The 26,188-nt window shown below is 47.5% G+C and overlaps 1 protein-coding gene across 1 annotated transcript in view; it reads left to right on the top strand.

Moving 5' to 3' along the window:
* The first annotated feature begins 11,040 nt into the window (after positions 1-11,040).
* The window catches only part of LOC144170724 (2-acylglycerol O-acyltransferase 2-like), a 39,466-nt gene continuing 24,318 nt past the window's right edge, over positions 11,041-26,188 (top strand). The window contains exons 1-3 of the mRNA XM_077700702.1: positions 11,041-11,208; positions 19,041-19,316; positions 25,596-25,828. Coding sequence (XP_077556828.1) covers positions 11,138-11,208; positions 19,041-19,316; positions 25,596-25,828 — 580 coding nt within the window. The 5' untranslated portion in view covers positions 11,041-11,137. The remainder of the gene's footprint in view (positions 11,209-19,040; positions 19,317-25,595; positions 25,829-26,188) is intronic.

The following is a 26,188-nucleotide window of genomic DNA, read 5'->3' as shown; positions in this document are numbered from 1 at the left end:
GCCTGCAGGAGCCTGGAGACACGTAACTACTAGGCGTATCATCGAACTAGAATGATGCATGTCATGTTATTTTTTGCATTACGTTCTACAACACAATCATGTGAAGTGCGACCAAGGCATATTAAAATCGAGTTATGGGGGGGGGGGGGTATTAATTGGCAATAGCCGTTCTTAGCTGCCGGGGTTATCAGTCGAGCTTTTCAAGCGCAAGTAGAAAAAATTGACGCAGCTTGCTGAAGTCGTGCAAGGCTAGCAAAACAGCAGAGCTGGCGGCCCCTCCCCCTTCGTCAGAGACCCGCCTGTTGCACCTCGCATTTATTTCCGAACTTGCCGCGGAAAGATTTCCACGGCAGGCAGGCCCGGATTGTTTCACCCGCAGGCTTTCACATCTCTCGCAAAGTGGACCGCGTTGCACGCACTAGAAACCGCCGCCAAGTCCAAAGTCAACGCTCGCGGTACGAATACAAAGGAAATGCTGTGCGCCCGGAGTGCGATGGTAGCTCAATCGGACAGGCGCCGATTTCATAACGCGAGGTACCCCGTTCCGATTGCGACAACGGGAAGGGTGTGTTTTTCTTTTTAATTGACTGCACATGTTATTGCTCCCCGCTGTTGCTAACCCCGTACTCCTCGGGCCTTCGGGGTGGCCCAGTGGCCAGGTTGCCAGTTTAACGGCTTAAAAGCTCTCGGGACCTCCCTAATTTTAGTTTTTTTTCTTGAGGCGCGCACTCGCAATACTTGCTCATGGGCTCCTTGCCTCCTCGCCCCTTTCCTTCACACTGGGAGGTTTTTTGGTGTGACGGGCGGATACTGCTCCACCTAAACAGCTCTGTTGCTAATACATCATCACCGCCAAAAGTAACCCATGGTGTGGACGCCAGAAGCCACCACTCGCTTGGAGCTTGGATCTGGCGCAGTTGCAACCGTAGTGGGAAAAGAAGGGGTTGGCGTGCAGAGAGGCTGGCCGACAAGGATACTACGGTGAAGAAAGACTGCGTGATTTTGACAAGCGTCTGGTCTGCGCATTGAAGCTCGTTCTCTCTCTCTCTCTCTCTCTCTCTCTCTCTCTCTCTCTCTCTCTCTCTCTCTCTCTCTCTCTCTCTCTCTCTCTCCGCCCCCCCCCCCTCTCGTCGTAGCTCCTATGGTGCTCAGCAAACACGGTTACCAGTCGTGCCCATAACGGAAGCTATCCCACTACAGCGGATCTCCCACCGAAACGGGGAACGTTGCAAACATGATGGGAATTAACTGAAAAAAAAAAAACAGACAATGTTTAAGTCAGACTGTAAAAAACCGACCTAAAGCCTAGCTTAAGAACAGCCAAAATCAAGCAGTAAAATAATGAAGGAAGCTCACTCTAAACCACAATAAGTATTCAAGGTAGCGAAGCTGTATGGAACATTCATGACCATCACGACAGTTTAAGTCCACAATTGCAGCCAATTTGCTTTTCTTCGTTGCCGCAGCGGCCTTTGCTCTGTATTTGTTGCTGTAATGGCGAAGAAGAAGCAAATCGGCTGCAGTCGTGGTCGACGCGAGGAGGGGGTCTTCTTCTACGAGAGAGAGAGAGAGAGCAATCTTTAATGAAGTCTGGCGATGTTAGCTGGGCTAAAATGCCTAACTTGCTACGCCAGTTGATGACGTGATGAAGATGATGGCGATGATGTTCAAGAGCTTGATGTGCACAGAGACGGCGAGCTATTCACAGCGACTGGTCTAGTCCTGTAAGTTGCAGGCACTCTATCAGAGCTTTGGTAGCCCGTAAAGCACGTTTGGGACAAGCCCATGGTCCTAAAACGTCCTTTAGCTACATGTCCACGTAGAGCGGCAGTCCCAAAGCCACTGCGAGGGTCACTCTTTGAGCACTGAATCGAGCGCATTCACAAAGCAGGTGCTGCAGGGTTTCTCGCACATCACAGTGTGGGCAGAGTGGCAGTGTAGCCTGTTGTATCTTAAAGAGGAAGTTGCGCGTGAATGTGACATTCAACCGCATGCGATGTAGAATTGCTTCTACCCGCTTGGAAAGTCATGGTGGCATTTTAAATTTGCAGTTGGGATCGATGAACGACAGCGGCGCGTAATGACGTGATACGTCATCCCAGGCTGCACGCTGCATGTTCCATGCCACGCTGCATGCAAGTACAGATGCATCTTTCCTGGAAAATGGTATAGCTATTGCCGATGCACGATGCTTATGCGCAACGGATGCAGCAATGTCCGCCTTCACATTGCCAGTTATCCCACAATGGGCTGGAATCCACTGAACTGCAATGTGATGGTGCGCTTGTAGAGCTTGAAGATGTAAAGCGTGTCTGTCAGACACAAGTTGGTCTCTTGGAAAAGACGCTAAACATTGAAGGGCAGCCCTTGAGTCTGTAAAGATGGCCCACTCTCGTGCGGGTTGCTTGACGATATGAGCGAAAGCCACCCTCAGAGCTGCAAGTTCGGTAGCCGTAGTTGACGTTCTGTGACTGAGCATTGCACTGATGCTGGTACGTGATGACGGTATCCCCACCCGATAGTAGATAATGTTGATGACACCGACCCATCAGTGTACACATGAGTGTGGTCTCTGTATATCCGCGAAAGGTAGTCCAGGGCGAAGAACGTTAGTGCGGGAGCCGGAATGTGCTCCTTTTTCGTGATACCGGGTACAGTAGTCATGATCGGTATGGGCAGGTTCACCCATGGCGGGTGCTCAGGAGGAGCAGGCTCTTGATACACCTTCGGCAGAAATTCACGCACTTCTGTGGCCCAGCTTGTCGCTAGAGGATGGCCACGCTGTCTTGCCACAATCCGCAGACGCGCACGAAGCAACTCCTGCGTGCTTAGAGCCAGTGGTGAGAGCTGCCTGCATTCTGTCAGCGTTCCTATGGTAGAGGTTGTCTTTGGAACGCCAATGCAGACCCGCAGGATTTGTGCTTGCATGCTCTCTAGCGCTTTGACAGTACCTTTTGATAGAGGGACCAAAGCAGGGATGCTGTAACTCATCAGGCCAACGCAAAGCGCTTTGTATACCCGTAGAAGAGAATTCACTGAACAACCACCAGTGTTGGTGGAGAGCATGCGGAATATGCGGGCGAATGAAGTAATATTGTCCTTGAGGTGGCGAACATGAGGCGAACAGGTGAGATTGCTATCAAATGGCACTCCCAAGAACTTGTGGGTCGGGACGTATGGAATTGCGATCCCTCCAACAGCGAGGCCGTAGCGCGTAAGGTCACGCTTTGTAAAGGCTATCGCAGCACATTTGTTCCTTGAAATCACTAATCCTGTAGTAGCCAGAAATGCTGCAATGGAGTCAATTGCTCGCTGCAGTCTTGACCGTAACACTCGCCTATTGCGGCCAGAACTTCATATATAGATGTCGTCGGCGTACAGAGAGACTTATACCGACTGTGGCACGCATTTCTCCAGGCCAACTATGGCAATGTTGAAGAGTGTAGGGCTCAGCACCCCACCCTGGGCAACACCTCGGGTCACGTGATGTAGCGATGAGTCGCCCATGTCGGTAGACATGTACACATACCTATCGGAAAGGTAGTCCGATAGCCATGCGTACATGCGGCCCCTGATGTCTAAAGACTTCAGCGCCGAGCGGATGGCTTCATGCTCGACGCAGTCATACGCTGACTTGATGTCGAGGAACACGGCAACAGCACTGTTCCTCTGACACTTTGCCTCTCAAATGCTATTTGCAAGGGCGATGACGTTGTCGAGGCTGCTATGACCCTTGCGGAAACCAGACATCTGAGCAGGGTATATATCTCGGATGGTCAAATCCCAGTCCAAGCGGAGCAGCACTATCTTTTCGATCAGTTTCCCGACACAACTCAGGAGCGCTATGGGTCGGTCGGACTCGATGGCGGTGGGAGCTTTAGGACTGGGACAAGGCGAGCGTGTTTCCACCTTAGCTCTAGACGATCAGTTTCCCACGAAAGATTGAAGGCATGCAGGAGGCAACTTTTTCCCTTTTCACCTAGATGCGAGAGGGTTGTGTAGGTGATGTCATCCGGGCCTGGGCAGCTGGATTTCTTGACAGAAGCCAGTGCAGCGAGCAACTCTACCATGGAGAATGGCTCGTCCATTGGGGACACCGGGCCTGAGCATGCCTCCTTGGGGGGAGAGTGTGGCGGAAAAAGAGCTGCTGGCGCTGCAGTAATTCTCCTGCAGAATGCGTCAGCGACTTGGAGGTCACTTGTGTTCGTGCTCAGTGAGATGGATTTGAACGGGTGCAGTTGAATCTGCGGGGTCCGCAAACTTCGGAGCAAGAGCCATATTCTGGAGAGCGGCTTACGTGGGTCCAGCTTGGAGCAGAAGGGTTCCCACTCCCGTTTGACGAGCTTATTCATATGCCTCCGAATCGCCTTCTGGGCTCGTCTTGACGTACGGATATCTTCAGGCGCTTGTGTCCGGCGCGCTCGTCTTTCTGCTCTTCGACGCACCGCGCGAAGACTCTCATACTCCGAGTCGGCGGCGGTGTATCTATGCGGAAGCCTCAGTACAGTGGCGCTTGACTTTCGAGCTTTTGACATCGTGTCCACGAAGGCTTCATATGAGCTCACCGAGTCCACGGCTTCCTCCACCACAGTTCTAAATGCCTCCCAGTCAGAGGAGCGGCTCACACGCTGTGGACGACAGCCCGAGAGACTGTCCACTGCAATGTAAGTGGACGCATGATCGCTGCCATGCAGTTCGATGTCCACTGCCCAGCTCGTCCTAGGGAGGAGTTGTGACGAAACAAACGTGACGTCGAGGGCGCTTGACATCTTTCCCCGGTAGAAGGTGGGCTCTCCAGAATTGACAACGCACATGCCGTGCCGGTGGGCAATGCAGAAGGTGCCTCCCTTTAGCCGTCGTTTTCCTGCTGCCCCAGATTGGAGGATGGGCGTTGAAGTCACCGTTCAAAATGTGTGGGGCTGGTGTAGTACTGGTGATGCCTTCTAAGCGATTTAAGTCCAGGGCTACACGAGGTGGAATATAGGCGGCGTTTATGGTGAAGGACAACCCAGCGCCGCGAACTGTGGCTGCCACGTATTCATTCCGTGCATCCGGTGAAAGACCATGCTCTATTATGGTGAGGTAATTTTTCACGGCCATTAAAACTCTTGATCTACGCCAGTCAGCGCCAGTCAGCGCTGACTGGCCAGTTTCTACGCCAGTCAGCGACCGCAGAACTGTGTATCCAGAAAGGCGTATGTCTTCCATCAACCGTGATTCGGAAATAGCGATCACCGGGAAACCATGTTTTCGTGTGAATTGGCGTAGGTCCGAAAGGCGCTGCTTGAGTCCGCAAGCGTTCCACTGTAAGATTGTAGCTTTATCTCTAATTTCTTGTACTCTGGGAACTGTGATTGCACCAGCAGTTGCAGCTAACGCCCTTGGATAAGGAGAGGTGAAACATAGTCCAGGAGTGTCAGGATAGCCACGGCAATCGGTGATGAAAGCGGTGCGAGGAAGAGGCGCACCGCCTCTACTACAGCTGATATCACAGAACGCAAGCCCCCGGAACTCTGGTGATCCTTTGACTCATGCTGCTCGCGCAGAGATGTTCGACGAGCAGGCTTCGAAGTTCGTACAGCTGGAGTCGGAGTCTCGTCTGATGGCTGAGCAGGCGCGGCTGTCGATGCAGGCGTGGCGGCATCTTTTGAGGGGGACTCAACCGTTGCTGCGGTAGCTCGTACTGGCAGAGCTGCTGTAGGGGGATTCTTCTGCTGCGATTCACGATGGAGGACTGGCAGAGCTGGGAAATCCTCCTCATTGTTGATGAACCCGAGACCCGCAGATGTGTACTCTTGCTTTCTCCCGTGTTCCTTATGCCCAGCCTTACGGCGTTCCAATAGAGCGTATTTCGCTGACTTGTAGTCAGTGTTGTTTCTAGCCTTTATTTTGAAAATAGCCTTCTCATCACGGCCGACAGAACAATGACCAAATGTCGATTCATGCTTTTTGCTGCAGTTTGGGCATTTAGGATTTTCAACTGAGCAGGATTCTCAGTCATGAGTGCCACCGCACCGTGAACACCGGAGCGGGAGTTTGCACATGTTCGCCACGTGCCCGAATCGCTGGCAGTTTTCGCATTGGATCGGTGTCTTTATATAATCATATACGCCATAGCGCGTGTAACCGATGACTACATGCTCTGCTACAGTTTCTGTGGCGAACACAATCTGCACACTCTCTGATGATTTTCCCAGTCTCCGGGCGGATTTGACAGGCGCTCTGACTCGTAGCGCACTAAGGATTTCAGGGTCGGAGAGCTCCTTAGCTACTCCCCTGATCACGCCGTCTCCGAAATTGCTCGGTCGTGGTTCATACGCCTGGGCTTTCACGCCAGCAATGGTAGAGATTTTCAGGAGACGCTCAGTGGCATCAGCGTTGCGAGTGTCAATGGCGAGCAGGTTGAGGCGATAATTTGGGCGTACCTGTAGCACGCCATCTGGAGCCAGAGTCTCTAATCCTTCCTTGACAGCAATGGCGTCGTAGCGAGGGATATCCTTCGAGGAGTCGACAGGTTTGATCACCACACCGACGCCATGTCTCAGGGGACTTGCGATTGTGCTCACATCAAGTGGCCTGTAGACATGCTTAGAGTCACGGCAGCGCTTTGCAGGAATCACAGGCTCAAATGGCTTTGACCTCTCAAGTGAAAGAACGGTTTCATTTCCGTAGATGACCGTTGCAGATGATGAGTCGGAAAGATCAGACATGTTGTCTGCGTCATCTGGCAGAGGTTGATCGGATGGTATCACCAACGGACTCACTTGACCCGGCGGAAGCGCCGACCCGTAGGACCCAAGATCAGAACAGGGGTGACCGGTATCTTGCGATGGGCCTGACGAACGAGGCTACGAACAGCTGGGCGGCCGGAGGTTCCGGCTCCATGACAGGGCCTGGCGGTTGATCAGGCGGTTGACCGATGCACGGCGTGGAGGGCGGAAATCCCGGGGCCGTGGCCGTCGCGGGGAGCATCTCTGACGCTCAAAACACTAGATAACCAGAGATCTGATTCAACTGAAACCCAGAAGGAAGAAAATTAACACAATAAGAGACGATCGAGGTGAACCAGGCGTTGGCTCTTCGTCTTCGTCTTCCTCCCTCTTCTACGAAGTAACGAACGGAACGCGCATAATTAAACTATAGGCGCTGCAGGTGCCACATGTACACTATCCCGTGCTCTGGCTGCTCGCGCAGGTGGCGGGATTCCTCTCCCCACAGTGGCGGCCGAGTGACTAAGCGGTATGACTCTAGGGTATTAACTCACGGTTTTGGTCGAGTGGGTGACTGACTCTGCTAGACCGATTCTGACGTCGTGGTCGTTGCTGGGGTTTAATTCTGTGCCGTCTTTGCCTTTCAAGTGTCACGCTTTGCACATCGGTTTACGCACAGCTTCGCTGCAACTACTCGTCTCACTCCTGGTGTGAGGTTTCGTTACTTCTTTCGGCGCGAGGCACGCGCTCACCAGTACGCTACGACATGTGTTTCTCCTACCGAGCTAGTGTAGCCACGATTTGGCGGGCGCTAGAGCTTTTTACGCATACGTAAGAAAACGGTTTTTTTTCGCGCCCAGTTTTTTTTTTTGTGAGCTCGAGGCATGCGTATACGAGCGCTCGGCATTTTCATGGTACTTTTAGTGCAGACGCCATACACACGCGATTTTCTCAACAGTTTCGCTGTTAGAAGTTACAGCAGGCTTCCACAGGTTCACAGAAGAGCTGACCAAACGTTGAGGATACGAAACTTCTCTGTCCCTGCACTCTTAAAAAAAAGGTCGGGGCACTTAGTAACAGAACACTAACCAGTTACTTGCCCCAGTATAAGCTATAGGTACTTAGTGCCTTTGCAAACTTTTCATGCATAATCCAGGAAAAAGCTACGCGTGACAATGTGGATCTGCTGAGCGCACACCATGATATACACACATTCAACACGCACATATCACACATAGACAACTAACAAATAAATTACCCAACGAGATGCACGAAGAAAGCGAGTATAACTTAGTTAACTTAAACATACATCTGCTCTTTTTTGCTTTTATAGCCAGCAGCGGAAAGTCCTGATAGAGTCGGAGGGCTTGTCGCAAAAATCAAATATTTTAGCGATAACTTTAGAATTATGAATTTTAAAGTGAGCATATACTAGTCAGCATGTGGATTTGCAAAAACGTTTGAATCGTGATTTGGAGTGGCAAAAGTGCTGTACTTATTATGTTCAATCATTCATAGAATTTTGTACTATCAGTGAATGTTAGTATCTAACACGCAGCAGTTATTAAGTGCACGGCCTAGACTAGTAACGGTTCCACACTTAGCGGCAGGACCTACGTTCCGTTCTGTAGGGCATTAAAGTTCGTAAGGAGTTAGTAAATACAGCCGCTACTACCCTTGTACGTGGTTTTTGTTAAGATTGTGGGGTATATAGCGCTTAGTGGATTTTACTCGGAAGACGTTCTCGGTGTCACAAGAGTGCAACGTTCATGCAGGCTTCTTTTTTCTAAACTCGGTTTGAGGTCCCTTGCAGAAGACGATAAAATATAATCTCCGAACAAAAAAAAACACTTGAATGTGCCGTCTTCTCTATCGAGTATGTGAAGTATCGAGTATCTTGCTTAGATTATTTTGAAGTTTCCGACTTGGATGCAATTTTTTTCACGACTCACCACGTTGCACACTGTGTGAGAAGCGATCAGGTAATAAGGAACAGATGAATCTAGTCTGTATTTCTACAAGCTCGACAAAATGTGGTTGGTTCAAATCATGTTTTAAAGTTCGAACTACAATGCAATGATTCATACTAACCACATTACATTAATTATAATCTAGAAACTTAATGCTCCATGATATTCTCTCAGAAGCTGATATATCGATTTAACGGAACCAGCAGAAATCTTTGCTTTGAGATTACATCTATTGAAATAAACAAACAGTAAGCGGGTGAGAGGGCGACATAAAAAAGAAATAAGCCGGTGAGCATTCAACATCAACTAGTTTATGCACCACTAACTTCATCCTATAGAGATTCCAGTGGAGCTTTTGCCCACACATGATCAAGTTAAAAGCATCAGCCACATGTTTCTGTATCGTTCAAGGCAAAATAACCCACACTCATTCTCCCGCTAGCAGGCTGACATTTGACGGACGCACGCTGTGCTTATCTTTTCATGGAGATAGAAAGAAAAAGTTTTCTGCTGCGGCACAGACCGACATGCCCACATGCCTGCGCACTGTGCAGGTGGCGACTGTTTGCCTATGTCTTCTAAATTAAATTTTCTGTGCTGTAGTGGATAGCTGCGGCAAGCAAACTAGTCGAGGTATTTCAAATTTAAAAAGAGAGCGCAGATTGTGTCAGTCAAATGTCAGTGTCTTTGCGGGGGAGTGATTATAGGCTGTTATGCCGTGGACGATAGCCATAGCAAGCAAGCATGCGGCTGGTTTTTTTTTTTTCGCGTAGATGGTGTCTGTGCAGATGCGCATGTGGCGTACTCGCATTTATACAGGATTAGATTATTTTTCAATAAACTATACCACACAGTGAATGCTTGTCTCGTCATATCCTCTTTGCGGTCCCACTCTACTGCGCCATATTTTTCTTTTCTCCAAACCAGACAAGAAGCCGTTTGTACGGTGTACGTCGGGAGAGCTTGGACTGAGGTACAATAACGAGTCACACAAACCGACCACATTGCATATGTCGTCCGTAGAGTTAAATTTCCCAAAGCAGAAACGCCCGTGTGTACGAGATTTCGGCGCACGATAAAGATCCCCAGGTGGTCAAAATTAATCCGGAGCCCTCCACTACGGCGCGCCTCATCGCCTGCGTTGCGTCGGCGCGTTAAACCCCACAATCAATCAATCGAATTTCCCAAAGTACTCTAACACCCTTGACTAGCCAGAGGACAATGATACCTGGTGAAAAACAGCGCAAGGAATACAGTGACAAAAGAAGAGTAGACGACGCACAGCGCTGAACTCGAAACGTAAAGTTTAGTAGAAAGAAAACACGTATTTATACACAAAAAACATACTATCACGTGAACAGATAACACGGACAGAGCGTGTGAGCGACAACAAATTGAGATCTTTAAATGTTGTGGCACGCGATGAAGTTCGGCATCCAATATGTTACATAATCTGCTAGCGGATAAGAAATTGAAATTCCTTGTCAAGTAATCACGACAATGATACCGACTGTGGGGATGTAGATGCCATACAAACAATATACCGAATGCTGATGCCACTGCGTATATATCTCTAGCATATATGGTATACACCTCTGCTTTATACCATTCTCTGATACCTGAAAGTTTATAAACACGCCATTTGCATGCGTTCACCGTACTGACACTATTTTGAAGGCTTCAACGCAGACAATTCAAGAACTGGTTCACTTAGCTAGTGTTATAAAGGTTTGTTTTGAAGTGACACACCACTCGAAGTCACTTACAGCTCAACAACGGTCGTTTATAGGTTTACCTGTGGCGGAGACTCTGCCTAACGTTGCAACAAAACTAATCTGTGTATCGCAAAGTAAAAAGAAGGCTATCATTACTACCCAAATCAAATGATGAAAATGCATGTATCCCTGTTCACCGCTTCGCTCCTCATCCCCCTTCACAGAGAGGAAGGACTCTTTAGTTTTTGTTGGTCCGTTATATATAGATTGTCTAAAGCGGATTGCAAAGCAACGGCGGATCGCGTTAAGGTGGATAGCATAGCAAAGAGCCTTAAGCGGCAACATTACAAGGCCCTTCGACAACGCGACGCAGACGCGAGGTGACTCAGGCGTTCAACTAGGCATTCATGCTTTCGCCTTGACACCCCACATGAATTGCACAGGCTCATGCTGTTCCAGGCAGAACAAGAAACAAAATATAAAAATATCGGATGGCGGGCGAGCAATTCGACAGCGCGAAAATAGAATTGCGTTGAACGAACCTTCATGCGCAGAAGTGGAAAGGAATAACGTGAGCGGTGAGAGAGGGGGTGGTTGATACTGGAGCGCAGCTGTAACGCTTGCCTCATCCCATTGTGCAGAAAGAAGCGCATCACTGACGGCTCTTTGGGGCTATGTGGTGAACCAAGCGTGAATGCGGATGGCTGTTCCCCCGTAGATAACTGTGCTCCTGTCTTTGTTAATGAACATCTATGCCAAAGCCAGAAACGCCTACTATCCTTGGCCTGCAAAGAAGCGAGAAACCAACTGCCGGTACGTATGGACCCGAAATGGCAAAATATTGGCGCGAAAATCTCATGGGGCAGATTTCATTCACATCGACTCGGTAGATCACCTATCTAAAATTTCGTAGGCCGTGGTACGTATCCCTCACATGCATAGCTTGTCTTGTCGGCGTGATGTCGGCGTGTAATGACGTCTTCTATCAGGAATTCGTGCAACCACGTTGTATTAAGTTGTGTGCTCGTGCGAAAAAGATCACCTCTCTTATTCATCTCAACACCCATTCATTAGTAAAAATACGACGAATTTGTTTTCTTCCTTGAGCAGTTTTCATTTAGATTTTACGTCATTATGTTCACGGAGACTTGGTTGAATTCCCTTAATAGAGCACCTACATTACCAGGTTACCACTGTTTGTTTGCCAACCGCACCAATTCGCGCGGTGGTGGCATCGCCATCTATATTTCTGGCGACGCAGGTGTTTTCGAGGAAGTGCCCCAGTTCACTTGGGTAACCGAATATTGTGAAGCTGTTTGTGTACAGCAACATGACGTGCTTTATTCTGTGTTGCATCAGCCTCCTTCAGGTAATACCGAACAATTTAAAAGCTTTGTAGATGGTTTACTTGAGAAAGCGTCCTACAAGAGGCTTCGGTTGTTCCTTGGTGGAGATTTCAACATCAATCTTCTTCGCGACAGTTCATGTTCAACCGTCATGATTCACCGCATTATTGCTTGCGGGTTTAAAAACGTCATTCAAACACCGACTCGTGTAAACATTACAAGTTCTTCTATTCTGGACCTTCTCATTACTAATTATGACACGCCTGTTACGGCAGCGAGCATGATTAACTCTGCATTAAGTGATCATTGCCCGGTGTTCCTGGCCTACTCGGAATGCGCATCACGACCTAAACCCATAGCTCCTAAGATTATCTATCAAAGCGTCAGTGATTGCGGCCTGGAAAAGTTCAGAAATGATATACTCTTTAGCCACTGGACACCAGTTATGAACATCGCCAATGCAGACGATTACTGCAATTCTTTCATGACCATATTCACTGAGCACTAGAATACTTGCTTTCCAATGAAAAATTTCAAGCCCCAAGGCGCGTAAGAAAACCCTGGATCAGTGTTGAACTGATAAAAATGATTGAAGAAAATAACAAACTGTATGGCTCATTCTTAAAAACACGAAACATTTCCACCTTCGCTTCCTTTAAGAAAATTCGCAACCGGGTGACTGTTGCGCTGCGCAAGGCGAAAACCATTAATTACCAAAAGCTATTTCATGATGCTCAGAGTTCGCGTCCAGATCGAGTCTGGAAAATCATCAATGATGCCCTGAATTACCGCGCAGTGCCAAATGGTAGATTTGAAATGATTGTTAACGGCCAGGCGCTGAATAATACTGCTGTCTCTGAACACTTCAATGCTCACTACATCAACGCCATTCCTAGTACCGTACCTCCCAGTGTTTCATCATACCGTGTTCAGCGCGACCTTCGGGATACCTCGTTTTGCAGCCAACAGACTGTTCTGAATTGCAACGCACTTTTGAGTCCCTCAAAAATAGCAAAAGTGTCCATGTTGACAATATAAAAATACGCCCTGTCAAACATGTCTTCGACGTCATCTGCTATTACCTACTTCATATTTGTAACATTGCCCTGCAAACGGGATGCTTCCCAGATAACATGAAACGAGCGAAAGTGTCGGTTGTATTCAAAGGAGGAGTCAAGAATGATGCCGCCAACTACAGGCCTATATCGCTCCTTCTAATCTTTTCAAAGGGTTTAGAAAAAAGTATTTTGTCCCTCCTGAATGCTTTCTTTCCAAAACACAAAATTTTGTCTGAATGCCAGCATGACTTCCGGAAAGGCGATTCGACCAAGTCCGCCCTCTTAGTACAAAATGAGTTAGTAATAAAAAACATTGAAGCTAGTAGACTAACTCTTGGAATATTTGTTAACTGCAGCAAAGCTTCTGATGCAATAAATCACAATATATAACTTCAGAAATTAAATCAGTACGGCATTCGTGGGATACCGCATTCACTTATGCAATCTTATATCAACGGACGTGAACAATGTGTGGCGATAAATGGGTATCAGTCGTCATTTCAACAAATACGGTGCGGTGTACCACAAGGAAGTGTTTTAGGCCCTTTTTTATTTAATGTATACGTGAATGACCTCATTTGTATCGATAGCCGTTCACAGTTTGTTTTATATGCTGACGGCACGAGCATGTTTCTGTCCTCAGAAAACGTTACCGACTTGTTCTCTGCTGCAAATGCTGCTCTAGGTAAACTGCGGGAGTGGTCCGAAGAAAAATGTTTAAAAATAAACACAAAAAAGTCAAAAGCTATCTTGTTCACACCAAAAAAATAAACGTGTATCCGTTACGCAAGGGTTTTATCTAGGCAATTCTACGATCGATCTAGAAGAGCAACACAAAATTTTGGGGGTGGTGCTTTCACATCGCATGAGCTGGGATACACACATTCAACTGTTGACCAAGCAATTATCTTTTCCTGTGGGTGTACTCAATCGGTGTCGGGACTTCTTCCCACTCAGTACCAAACTTCAAATTCACCACTGTATTTTTAGATCACGTTTAAACTATTGCACGTCGGTTTGGGGCACTACAACAAAAAAGAATACTACCACCCTATTGTTATTAGAAAAGAAGGCCATTCGCTGCATTAACAACGTACACTACCTTCATCCCACTCGAGCACTTTTTGCACAGCATAGATTAATAAGAATCGATAATCTATATGATTACCACCCGCTCTTCAAATTCCACTTTTCTGATGCTCTCTATCAGCAGTTCCTGAAACGATTATCTTGCCTACATGCGGACCCAGAATTACTCAACTCGCAAACCTGATATATTGGCACATAACATTCCGTCCATATTAAACAGAAACAGCGGCGAATTTTCAGGGCGGAGGTTTACGCGACAAGCCCTTCGTGATGCTTATGTCAATAGGTAAATGTCGTGTACAGAGTTTTATTTGCATATTTTGTCGGTCTGTTGTGTTGAATGCTTTTAGTAAGTGTGAAGTGCGGGAAAAGTTTTGTCTGCCATTTCCTGCTCCCCTTTTGTTGCAAATCCAATACTGCTGTTACACAGATGCCTTTTTTTAAATAGACTTGGTATATTACGTGATTGTATAAATTTTGTTGTTTTTAATTTTCACAGTATCCACGCATGTCGTCGAAGTTTATATGGGGCCCCTGGCCCCGTCAAGCTGCGTCTAGCAGCTTTTATGCCAGGGTGACCTTCAATATTGTAATGTTGAAAATAAATTCGGTTTGATTTGATTTGAGGTGAAGAAGGAGTCACGTGGTAGGGGTGAAACACGCCTCTTGTCGTTTTACGAAATTTGCAGTGAAGTAACCAGATACGCGGCCATTTTTTTAAACCTATTCTGGGAAAATGCTATTGTAACACCTGGGAAATTTGCCCAGCTCTGATAACTTTAATGCTACAGGCAAATAATAGTATAAGCAAAATTCAACGCCCAAACAAGGTCAGATGTTCAGCTTCCACGTCCTGCCAGATTGTAAATGTGTCATCAGTAAGCCATCCGTAAAATAGTGGCTTTCATTTCTGAGTTTCAAGAAATATTGACTCTAGACATCCCACATAGTTAGATCTCAGTATTTAATGGCGTTTAGCTCATATTGCCCTCTACTGCAACATTAGTGGTCTTACCATGAACTCCTATTGCTAGTTGGCCAACTATAGGCGGTATCCGTTGAAAAGTTTAACGGCCAATTTCTTCGCTTGGCAACACTATAAACGGCCGCAGACATGGCCGATGCGCCACGGACATGGCGCGGCTTGGGCCACTGCGCCCGCACGCCGAAGAAAAAAAACACCGGCGTGCGTCATCTGCTCCGTTCGTATCCGATTCTAAACGGGGGCGTCAACAGAGATGTTCTAAACGGTGGCGTCAACAGAGATCTTATTAATCGCATTCACATTGAACTTGAGGCAGTACTTTGCGTTTGCTGAGGTAGAGTTTGTAATGTGAAACACAGTCATGTGTTTCACAGTCGTGCTTAGCAAGGACAAGTGCCGCCATCCCGCGGAGCCCGACGTAACGAGTGACGGCGCACCACGGCCGGGCTGGAGGAGCGGCGGGCGCGCACTTCGCGCTCGCCGCTCCTCCAGTCCGGCCGTGGGCGCACTCGCACAGTTGCATGGAGGAAAAGAGGGGTGCCTGATCTTCGGGCCGTGCGCACAACGTCGCCTAGCAACAGACGCTTGGCCACAGATATGGCGGCACACACTTGGTTGTCTGCATGCATTCCACGCCATTGAATACCGGCCATATTCTGTTTGAATCAAAACTTGGGCGAGTTGGAACGAGTTCATAACGCAAAAGATTTCACTGCGCGAAGGTCGTCTGTGTCCTTACTTGTATTTGTTCCTTAGCTCAGTTAAATTTTTGACTATGTGTACTTTGTGTTTCACTATCACCTCTGGCTTGCTTTTTTACTTTAAGAATAGCACATTATTTCAAAGTGCGAACGCTATCACCATTGCTCCTCCCCAAGTCTCTTGCAGTTCCTTATACTTACGGCACCTTCAGAATTTTCTACGTTTTATCGCCACGTTCAGACTCTATTTTAAAGACCATAGTCTTTCTTGAACGACTGAAACCCCCAAAATTTTGGCTTGTCTGTATGTGCATATGCATGTATGTCTGTCTGTCCCTCGATTCTGCTTCCTGCCACATGTTAAAAAAAATCTTGAACAAGAAGTTTGTACAGCCAAAAACCTTTCCTAACCACCCAATATCTGGAGACATACTTCATGTATACTCGTCAGCATCGTTGAGCAACAGCAAAACAGGCATGTTTGAGGCAAAACATCAAGGCACAATTGGCACTCGTAGTGTTTTTTTAAATTGAGAATAAATGTGTGCTCGATATTTGCGGTGGCAAATATAAACGTTAAATCAATATTTCCACCCAAAACTACAAAAAGCGCTCACGCGCGATCCAGCAACTCGTGGCGACATTCCAAGTTCAACAGTAACGAAAGATTTAATAAATAGCTCGCGAGAAGCGAAACGCGGGAAAATTGAATTGACGCGAACCTCCTCCGTGTTTATCGCGAGACAACCGAAAGGAAGGAGAAGAGCATGAAAGGTATGCGGGGGAGATAATAAAAGAATTTGCGTGGCAGCGGTGGCAGAAGACTATCGTCTTTTTACAACATTTGCAGCAAAGAGAGCAGATACGCGGTCAATGTTTTTATGTGTACGCATTCGTTATGACTATGGAGCAGACTCCGCTTTATCTGTAAGTGTTCTGCATGAGTATTTATGTAGTACTGAGCTCCGCACTTTTAAGTTTAGAATTAACTTTCAGTATTCTCACGCATAATAATTTAACCACTGCGCCACTTTCGACATAACCATCAGCGTGAGGTAATGGGAGCCAACCATCCAACCTGCTCCAATCAATCAGCGTGCACGTCACGGCTCGCAAATTGAGCTGCTGAAGTGTGAGCGGAGTCTGACGGGCTCCACCAAAAGGCAGGGGTGCAGACAGGCCGGCGGTATCAAAAAGAACACAGTAGCCAGACCTCCCAGCCTAGATGGGTTTAATCTCAGCATTGCGGTGGGTATTTGATGTCCGCTTTCACTAGCGCCACGGATAAAGATTCACAAAGCAGCTGACTACTCTTGTATAAAGAGCAGGACACTGACCAATGTTGCAAAAAACATTTACGTTTCGGAATCAGTACGGATCCATTGTTCACAATCTGACTGCTATGATATCACTAATTTTTGAGCATGTGTAACATTGTTTGGCCCAAACGTTCTACTCTCACTAGCAGCGACAATCTGTAGCTGGGGCTACCTGTGTCACGGGTGCCCCCGACTGGAAGAGTGATGAAACAAGGGTGTTTTTTTTTATGACTATGAGTATTATTTTAATGAAATCACCCATGCGTTTTGTTGTATGGTTTTAGCGCCGCGTCTACCAACAGAAGCGAAAGAAAGGAAACAGATCAATTTTGTGTCAATACTGCTCTACGCCAAACCGGAAACGGAAAAAATGGTCCCGGAAAAAATGGTCCCAGTGACCATCTAGGAAAAAATGGTCCCATGGCCCAGTCAACGTGTTTGTCTTCAAGTTAGTCGGATGTGAACTCTTTCGCGGTTTTATTTTGTCTCTTTGAGTTTTAGCTAAAGGGTTCAGAAAGATATGGAATGCTTTATTATTCCTATTAGGGGGGGCCGAAATTAACGCCTTTGGAGGCTAAAATCTAACAGAAAATTGTGTAGACGGACGGACGGACGGATAGATGGATGGATGGATGGATGGATGGATGGATGGATGGATGGATGGATGGATGGATGGATGGATGGATGGATGGATGGATGGATGGATGGATGGATGGATGGATGGATGGATGGATGGATGGATGGATGGATGGATGGTAGGGATGAGCATGGATTAAAAATTTTAATGCAAGTAATTGGATTAAAACCGCACAAACAACTGCGAGGCCTGGAACAGTCCATAAACGATTTAGCAAGATTTAAGAAAGATAGAAGCTGCAGCTGTCTTCAAAATAGCCCATTCTTCCTTCATGATATTCTATACTCAGAAAGAAAAAGCTGCCGACTCAAGTTTATTTTAGCGTCACAGCGCTGCCGGCATGAAACACTTCATATTTCCTGCATTTTGGGAGCAACAGAAGGTTTGTAAAGGTGCTGTCTTACGGTAGTGGGAGTGTGCCTTTCATTTAGAGAAAATTACTCGCAAAATGCATCGTAAACATCGGCTGATTTCCTTAGCTACTGTGAATGCAGCAAAAAGCAAAAAAGAGAGAAACTGCAATATAAAGTGTTGTAGTAAATAAAAGGGTCTGCAGAAAGACTTAATTAGTTGGCTGCGTAATAAGGTTTCCTGAAGAAGGTACAAACAGAAATACTGAAATGCCCAATGTATTCAAATAACTGGCGCCAATAAAAATGGCATCAATGTAAATGTGCAAGCACTGAAGTAGATTACTGGGCTCCATAACCCAAGTTACGCGGAAATATAGAATGACTGTTTAAAATAAGTAAACATCAGATAATTCGTTTGCCGGAAAGCTTGCGCACCGAAACGTTCATGCACCCAATTGTCCGTACACCGAACTGTCCGTGTACCGAAACGTCCTAGACCCGAGCGGAGATGGAACGCAGGGGGAGGGATAGCGTTTACCGCCATCGTACTTTGAACCCGCCTCTAAATTATCGCTGGTAAGGGAAGAAGGAATAATGCCGCAGTGCTACTTCGGGAAAGCGGTAGACCCAATCTTCTTCTTCCTTCTTCTTCAGAAGATCGTCCAACCTTACTTTACTCTAAAAAAAAAATGCAGTCACTGAAAAGAAAATGATGCGCCATAATATCGCCCCGGGAGAATGGGTCGGGTAAACTGGCATCGGGGCAAATGGCACGCGGGGAACATGGCACGGGGATACTGCACGCGGGGCAAATGAGACACGGGGCTAACGTCGCGGGGTTTTTGCCGCGGGGATTCTATGTGCGGGGCAATCGTGATACACCCCCTAAGAACATTCTGCTCATTAGTACAATAAATTTTTGTCTCTCTCGCTCTCTTCCTACCTTGGCTTTGGGACCATTTTTTCCTACCTTCGCTTTGGGACCATTTTTTCCGGGACCAATTTTTCCGGCACCATTTCTTCTGGGACCATTTTTTCCGGGACCATTTTTTCCTACACCCCGCCAAACAGCTCAAGTGGTGGTGGTAGCGAACATCACCGTTTAAGCAGAGCACATCAGCATGACTCATGCAGAAGTCTTTTTTTTTTTCCTGCAGGGTGGTATCCAGAGTAATCATGCAGTCCTTTGGTGTGAAATGGACTCCCCTGAGGCTTCCCCTGCGCCGACGCCTCGAGACACTGGTGGTGTTGACTTACACTATCCAATTCTGGTTTTTAGGTTGCGTCACCCTGCTCTTCCTTGTGTACATTTTCCTATGCACGCGCTACTACCCACTGTCCCTGGCCTACGCGGCCTGGATGTACTGGGACAGGAAGACGTGTACCCGTGGAGGCCGTTGGAGCAACTGGATTCGTTCGTGCACCGCCTGGAGGTACGTTCACTGTTGGCGGCTCTTTACAAATGCAGTACTGACGAACTGCTTACTGTCAATAAGGCGAAGCCAACGTTGCAAGGAAAGTAGGAATCCCGGAAACACCTGGGTCATGAATAAGTTTGTCATGAGAAACGCAGTCAAAGGCTTTGCTGAAATCAACAAAAATCACGTCGTCTACCTAGTCTCCTTTATCTAAAATGAAGGCAAAATAGTTGATTATTTTTTATTGTTGGGTAACTGTACGCATGCATTTCGAGAATCTGCGTTTAAAGGGGTCGCTATTTTGTCCTGGTGGAAAATTCCAGGATACAAGTTGCTACAACATGTTATGGAAGGTTTTAGGACATTTGCTAGTTGCTACAACATGTTCTAGCACGAAAGACTATTAAATTGTGATAGTTCTGAATGAGGAGAGGATATCTTTTTTTTCTGAATGGCAACAACGCCGCCATCTTGAAGCAGGGGAAAAAATCTCATTCGATGGAGGTTTCCAAGTTAAGAACGAGAAAGCTAGCCAGGGTTATGGCATAACGCCGAAGAAAAACGTTATGTGTGGCATCGGGTACCGCGGTTGATTTTGATTTTAACCTAAGGAGCAGTTCGAGAGATCACAATACGAGATGCCATTACATGAAAAAAAAACACAAAGAAAAATTATGTCTGATTATTTTTGAGCGGCAGGGAACAGTCTGAAAATAACTACTTGAAAGCACTTATTAAAAAATAATCAGTGGTATCGCAATCAGCTCACCATTTTTTTTCTGGACACAAACTAATTACATAATTTCGCTGGGTTATCCATAATGAAGCTATAGGCAAAGTAATAACGAAATAGTATTCTTTGGCATGAGTAATTGCGTGCGACATAGCTGCACGAATATTTGTAGGTTTGAAGGAGTCTTGCATTTACGAAGTAGCCGTTTAGCCTTGCGTTTCAAATGTACAACGACTTCATTTTTTGTAGTGTACACTTCGCTGTTTTTTTTTATTGTGCTATGATTAAAACTGCCAGTGCAGCGGAAACAGGTATTGTTAACTTGTCCGATAAGACTAGCATTGTCACGGCAAAAACTAAAGAGTGTTTTTCTAGATGTTCCACCCCACCTTTATCATTATCATGCGAAACGTTTTTCGCCTTTCTAAGTAAGGGCACAAACTCACGCTTATTTAACTACATCCCACCGCTACAACTTTGTGGTGGGATATCCGGGCTCGACAGAAACACCGTTATCGACCACAGAACGATATAAGAACAGAAGTACAGGCAACGATCGGGTGCATCAGCCTACACGGGTAACCCGAGTAGGCTGATGCATTACCTGGGCAAGCTTGTAACAAAGCATTTTGTAGAAACACGAATTAATGTCGGGGAAAGAATCAGCGCGGGCACGGAGGCGGTCCCAGTCAATGCCATCCAGGTTAAAATTCACCGTGACCACCGGTGTTGGATTGTTGAATTCCCGCACGGAATTTTGTATATCGTTTAAGAAAACCAGGTTTCCAGTGGGGTGGTCTATGTAAACAGCATAAAAAATAAAAGCAAATGTATGTGTATAGGTATGTGTCACGCACACTCGGCAAAAGGCTTGTCTGTAACGCTCGAACAGCGTGCTCCGAACTGCGCGGGAGACACCTAGTGATAACGCCTGGTTTGAAACAGGTAGAATGTGAGCATGCGCGGCCCGCATCAACGCAATGGCAGCGTCCCTTGTCGTTGTGCCCGTCGCCTTTGCTTCTGCACCTTCTTTGACCATGATAAGCGCTGCATGCGTGCGATGCCAGGCCAGGAAACAACAGAAGAGATCACCCGCCTTAGCGCGCGCTGTGCGAGTTTTCCGCCTGCATTAGCTTCGGCGCAAATCTGTTCGTTGCGTCATGATCGTTCAGCCAATACGCTGCATGAGTACCACGTGCACCACTATCCGGTTTCTGCGCCCGGCTTTGCACGTCACTGCCGACGGGCTAACGCCGCAGTACTTAATGCACTGTGCAAGCGATCATTGACCGAGTCCCTCTAGAACACTGGCAGCGATGCGTTTTCGGCGACTGTTGTTCGTTTTCTCGCATTCAGAAAAAAATACCCTGTATAAATTGCGTACGGCGAAGCGAAAATTCCGCGTTGCACTTATTTAAGCGCAGCCAACGCTGTACTAACACTAGCTAATCTCCACTTTTGTTTCACGGCCCGGCAGCGCAGGCAGCGCTTCTCACGGCGAAACAAGGTGCGGAAGCCAAGGCGACGGGCACAGCGACAATGGAAACAGCCATCGCACTGATGCGAGTAGCGCATTCTCACATTCTACCGGTCTCAAACCAGGCGTTATCACAAGATGTCTCCCGCGCAGTCCGGAGCACGCCGCTCGAGCGTAATAGACAACCCTTTTGCCGCACGTACACCTGGGGTCAAAAGTTTACAGGGCACGATTTCTATTTTCAGAGTCAATTTCACAACTTTCTAGGAGCTGCACGCTTGATTCGAATTTGTAAGCGAAACAGGCCGTTTCAGGGTACCATCACCATTCGAGTAGCATGACATTAACCTCCCGAGAGCAGAGAAATCAATGTTGAGAGTCAACATCGTGTCCTCTGAACGTTTGACCCCGCGTGTACGTGCCTATGTATACGTGCACGTGTACACGTGCGTACGTGTGTGTGTATATACGTATGTATGTCTATAGCCTACACAGTGCTGTCTCCTGCTGTGACGGGGCTGCGCCTGAAACTTTTTGCGAGATGGGAAAAAATGAACATCTGATCACAGTACAGTTCCAGCTCTTGCACCCAATAGAGTTACGTACAGGACCGACGAGCTTAATTCGAGCGAGGAAAGAAAACAGATTACACGCGTGTGTCGTAGTCTCATGGCAAGCATGCCCGCGTAAGGAATATTTTGGTCTAGACTCCGCTAGGACTAGCCAAAGCTTTATGAGGACACCCTCCACCCAGTCAAACTGCGGCACGCTTTTGGGCAATTTCCGCTCTTACTCATTTTCTTACAGAATCTGCTTTTATCTGTTGCCTAAAACACACAGTAGAACAATGCAAAAGACATGTTCAACAAACTACTCGAAGAATTACCATCACGCAAGCTGTGCTTGCGTGATCCGCGCTCCCATCCAAAGTGTATGAAACCAAGAGATACAAGACAACAGTAAACCAGGCAAAAAAAATTCCTGGAAGACTGCACTCACGCGCAAGTCTTGAATGGGGAAGCTGTTGTAGGTGGGCATTGCCGGACACATAGTTATGCTTCAGTATTATTGTTTATTTGCATAGTTACGATCCTAGTTAGCGTCGTCATATGCATGGAGGACGTCGTCGTCTTCTTTGTGGCGAGTGGTGGATGAAAAGCCATCCTCAGCATTGTAGACTACCAACAGCTAAACTGGAGAAGCTTGCACTAAGTCGCGCAAGACTTGAACCATAGCGAAGCTCCGGGATTTCTTTACACGCGAGTACTCAAGGACGCATCACCCCGCAAGGACACATCACTACGCAAGGACACATCACCACGCAAGTTTAAAATTGTTTATTACTGCAAAGCAGTATATGTCCAACCCCCCCGTTTTCATTCCGGTGTCATCGATTTATTCGGCGCAGCGGCGGGGCTCCTCATCACCCCCACGGACACTACTTTCACAATTTTTTCTCTTGCCTCCAACGATTGCCCTTTGGAAAGTTGCGCAGTCGGCAGTTAACGGCGGTTATCAGATGGTTGCGAAAAATAAACAGAAGCACGAATGGGCGTAAAAAATGCAATGACGATTACTATACTCCCTAATATGAAATGTGTGCGCAGCGCGAGCTGCAATCTTTTCGGTCACGGCGCATCTCTGGTGCGCCTCAGGAAGTGTTCGTGTGATCAGCGAATGCACGGCGGCGTGCGATACTCTGCTGCTACCACGCAGCGTGCCCCCAACGCCGGCCCGCATGTTGCAAAGCGTGTTTGAACATCCCGCGCAAATGTCACGTGGTTCGGATTAGCCCCGCACAAGGGAGCTGCGAGCATGTTGTTGCGTATTGTGTTTGAACCTCTCGCGCAAACTTCATGTGGTTTGTATTAGTGGAGAATGGAACAGCGTCTGGGGAAAGTGTCACGGGGAGGGCACTCCTTGGTAGCGATGCATGACACATGTGTGAGGGAGAGGCAGTGAGAGAGATGGCACCGTAGCCGCACGTGTGGTACTCCACCTCACCCTTCGCTACACGCTCCTCTTCGTTTTCTTTCTTTCGTCGCTGCTGCGTTCGCTCACTCGGTTACGCGGACATAAACAGACACCGCTCCCAGGAAACAATGGTAACGGCCGCCAAAGGGCTGCCTACTAAAACTACCGAAACCCGCCGTCGCCGTTTCAACTGAAATTCCACTTCACCACGTAGCAGCGAATTCGTCCCGGTAGACGAGAAACTTCCCCAGTTGGAACGCCGGCTTGAGAGCATATTCCTTTTTCAGCTTAGAATGCCCTCCGAGCGACATTTTCGCCGGTGTCTTTCACGCCTAAGTATACGCCATCACCGGTCTCCGGTTTATGCGTGCATGGTTTGCGGGTAGAAAAAACGGAGTGTGCACGCGCAGCTAGCTAGGCGTCATGCCGCTACCGATGAAATGCTGGTTGTGCTGGTATTTAGATGTCGAAATTACATGGCTCAATGCGGTTAGTCGGCTGTCTTCCTCAATCAAGTGGTTGGGGTGTGGGTCGATGTGTTACACAGACATCTTACACACACAGTAAGATGCATACGAGGTGCAAGGGAAACGGGCAGCCACATGTTTGTACGCGATAATGGAGCTTAAGGGCTTCCAGGTTTTAAATCGTTACGGGACGGATGCATGCCGTTCGTTTGCAGGAAGTAGAGCTACAACTGAAGCGTCGGCCCGAACACAAACGCGAACGGTCGCAAGAATAAAGAATAGCTACTGGCACCGCCGTTACCGCCTTAAATTCAGCTCATCGAGTAGCGGCGAATCGCTCCCGGATGAACAGCAATTTGCCCGCTGGAAACGCTGCCGTGAGCCAATATCACTTCATTCAATATCAATATCAATATATTCAATATCAATATCAATATCAATTCAATATTCATTCAATATCAATATATCTTCACAGTGCTTTCAGGAGATATTTTCGACCGCGTCTGTCGCTTCTAAGTCCGCGCACCGGTTGCTAGTTAATGCATGCGAAGGTTTGTATAGTGGAGAATAGTACGAGGGAGAAGGTGGTTTCCACGCGCAGCTATAGGTTTCATGCTTGTACTGGTGGATGGCATGTCCATTGTGCTGGTGCGAGCTTGAAACGCGGACGTTAAACGGCCCAATGGGACCTGTCCGGAGTCCTTAGTGGTAGAGTGGATTGGGCTTGTGTTACACAAACAGTGAGATGCTACGGTGCCGGGGGGATGCAGGCAGCTCCATGTTTGTCTTAAAAACAAAGCTTGGATCCTTCAGATGTTCATTCGATTAATGGGCTAGCTAGTATGCTCCATCGCAAATTTAAAAAAAAAACGTGCTTTGGTTCGTGCACTCCGTGGACTGCGTCCTGCTTTGCAGGTCATCCTTCTTCACAGAGTGAAAGGGCACTAATTTTTATATGTTCCGTCGTTTCTTTGTACTGTGCTAGTAGTAGTAATCGTCATATGTGTTGATATCGCCGTGATCCTCATGCCAAGCATTACGTGCGCGGTAGCGTTTGACGAAAGCGCTGCAGTTTTTTTCTTTTTTTCTTTTTTGCTAAAGCCACTGCGAGATCTGGGGAATCAACAGTCACCGCGAGGTACGCTGTCACAAGAGCTGGACAGTTTCTCGCTCGTCTTGTTTTTTCTCATTTTTTTTTTTGCTAAAGCCACTGTGCGTGACGTGAACGCTCGGCGTTCACCGCGAGGCAACAACTCACGAGCGCTCCACATTTTCTTGGTATTTTTTTCTGCAACACCGAAGTTACGGCTCGTACAACACCTCCGCTGTTAAAGGCTACAACTGCGTGCAGGCCCTCAAACGCACAAAAATAAAGCTGGCCTTTTTTTATTTCTCTTATTGTAGTGAGAGAAAGAGAGAGAGATAGAAAACTTTTTAATGTTGAGTGGATAGGCAAGCTGTGCTAGCAGCCGTGCTCGCTTCACCATAGAAGTACGATCACAACGCAGTGAGGTGGATGTGGGAGATTAGGCCAGAGAGAAGCCCTTTGTAGAGCTGACCATGCAGTGCGTATGGTAGAACAAATTAGTCACTCCCTGCTAAAGTCCATGCCGTAAACCCCGCAAAATGTTTATTTAACGCAGATACTTTCGGAATTACTTTCCGGTCCAGCTGGTGAAGACGTGTGACCTCCCGGCGGACCGAAACTACCTGTTCGGCTACCACCCGCATGGACTCATGGTTATGGGGGGAGCTTGCGTCTTCGCTTCGGACGCGACAAACTTCAGACAGCTTTTTCCCGGAATTCGTACGCACCTCCTCGCGCTGCAGGTTCTGTTCTACCAGCCTATCCAGCGGGAGGTGTTGCTTGCAAGTGGTACGTTTCCTTGCCGACCACTTTGGTTGGGTGGCACTCACGGTTTTGAAGTATCGTGAAGGTAACAACGATGAGGCGACACAACGAAGGCGTTCCAGTAACGGTTGCCTGCATCGCTGCTTGGCGTTTTGCACTGATGAATATAACACCTACATCCGGTTGAAAAATCCTCGTCAGTAACGGCACTGAGATCCGGTCGCTCCCACTCGAGTTAAAAACAGAGTAATTGGCAGTTGTCAATCGTACCGCGAGAGACTTGTCGTTAAACGTACGCGGTCCACCTCGAGCAAAGGACCCCGCAGCTTGATCGATCTGGAAGAGCACGTTCAGGTAAAGTACTCGTATAGCGTTCTCCTTCGT

This window comes from Haemaphysalis longicornis, unplaced genomic scaffold (assembly GCF_048455015.1).
Source record: "Haemaphysalis longicornis isolate Haplotype H1 unplaced genomic scaffold, Haemaphysalis longicornis Haplotype H1 scaffold_2, whole genome shotgun sequence".
NCBI classification, from domain to species: domain Eukaryota; kingdom Metazoa; phylum Arthropoda; class Arachnida; order Ixodida; family Ixodidae; genus Haemaphysalis; species Haemaphysalis longicornis.
Note: the sequence above shows the minus strand (reverse complement) of the source record. Positions and strands in the feature narration are given on the sequence as shown.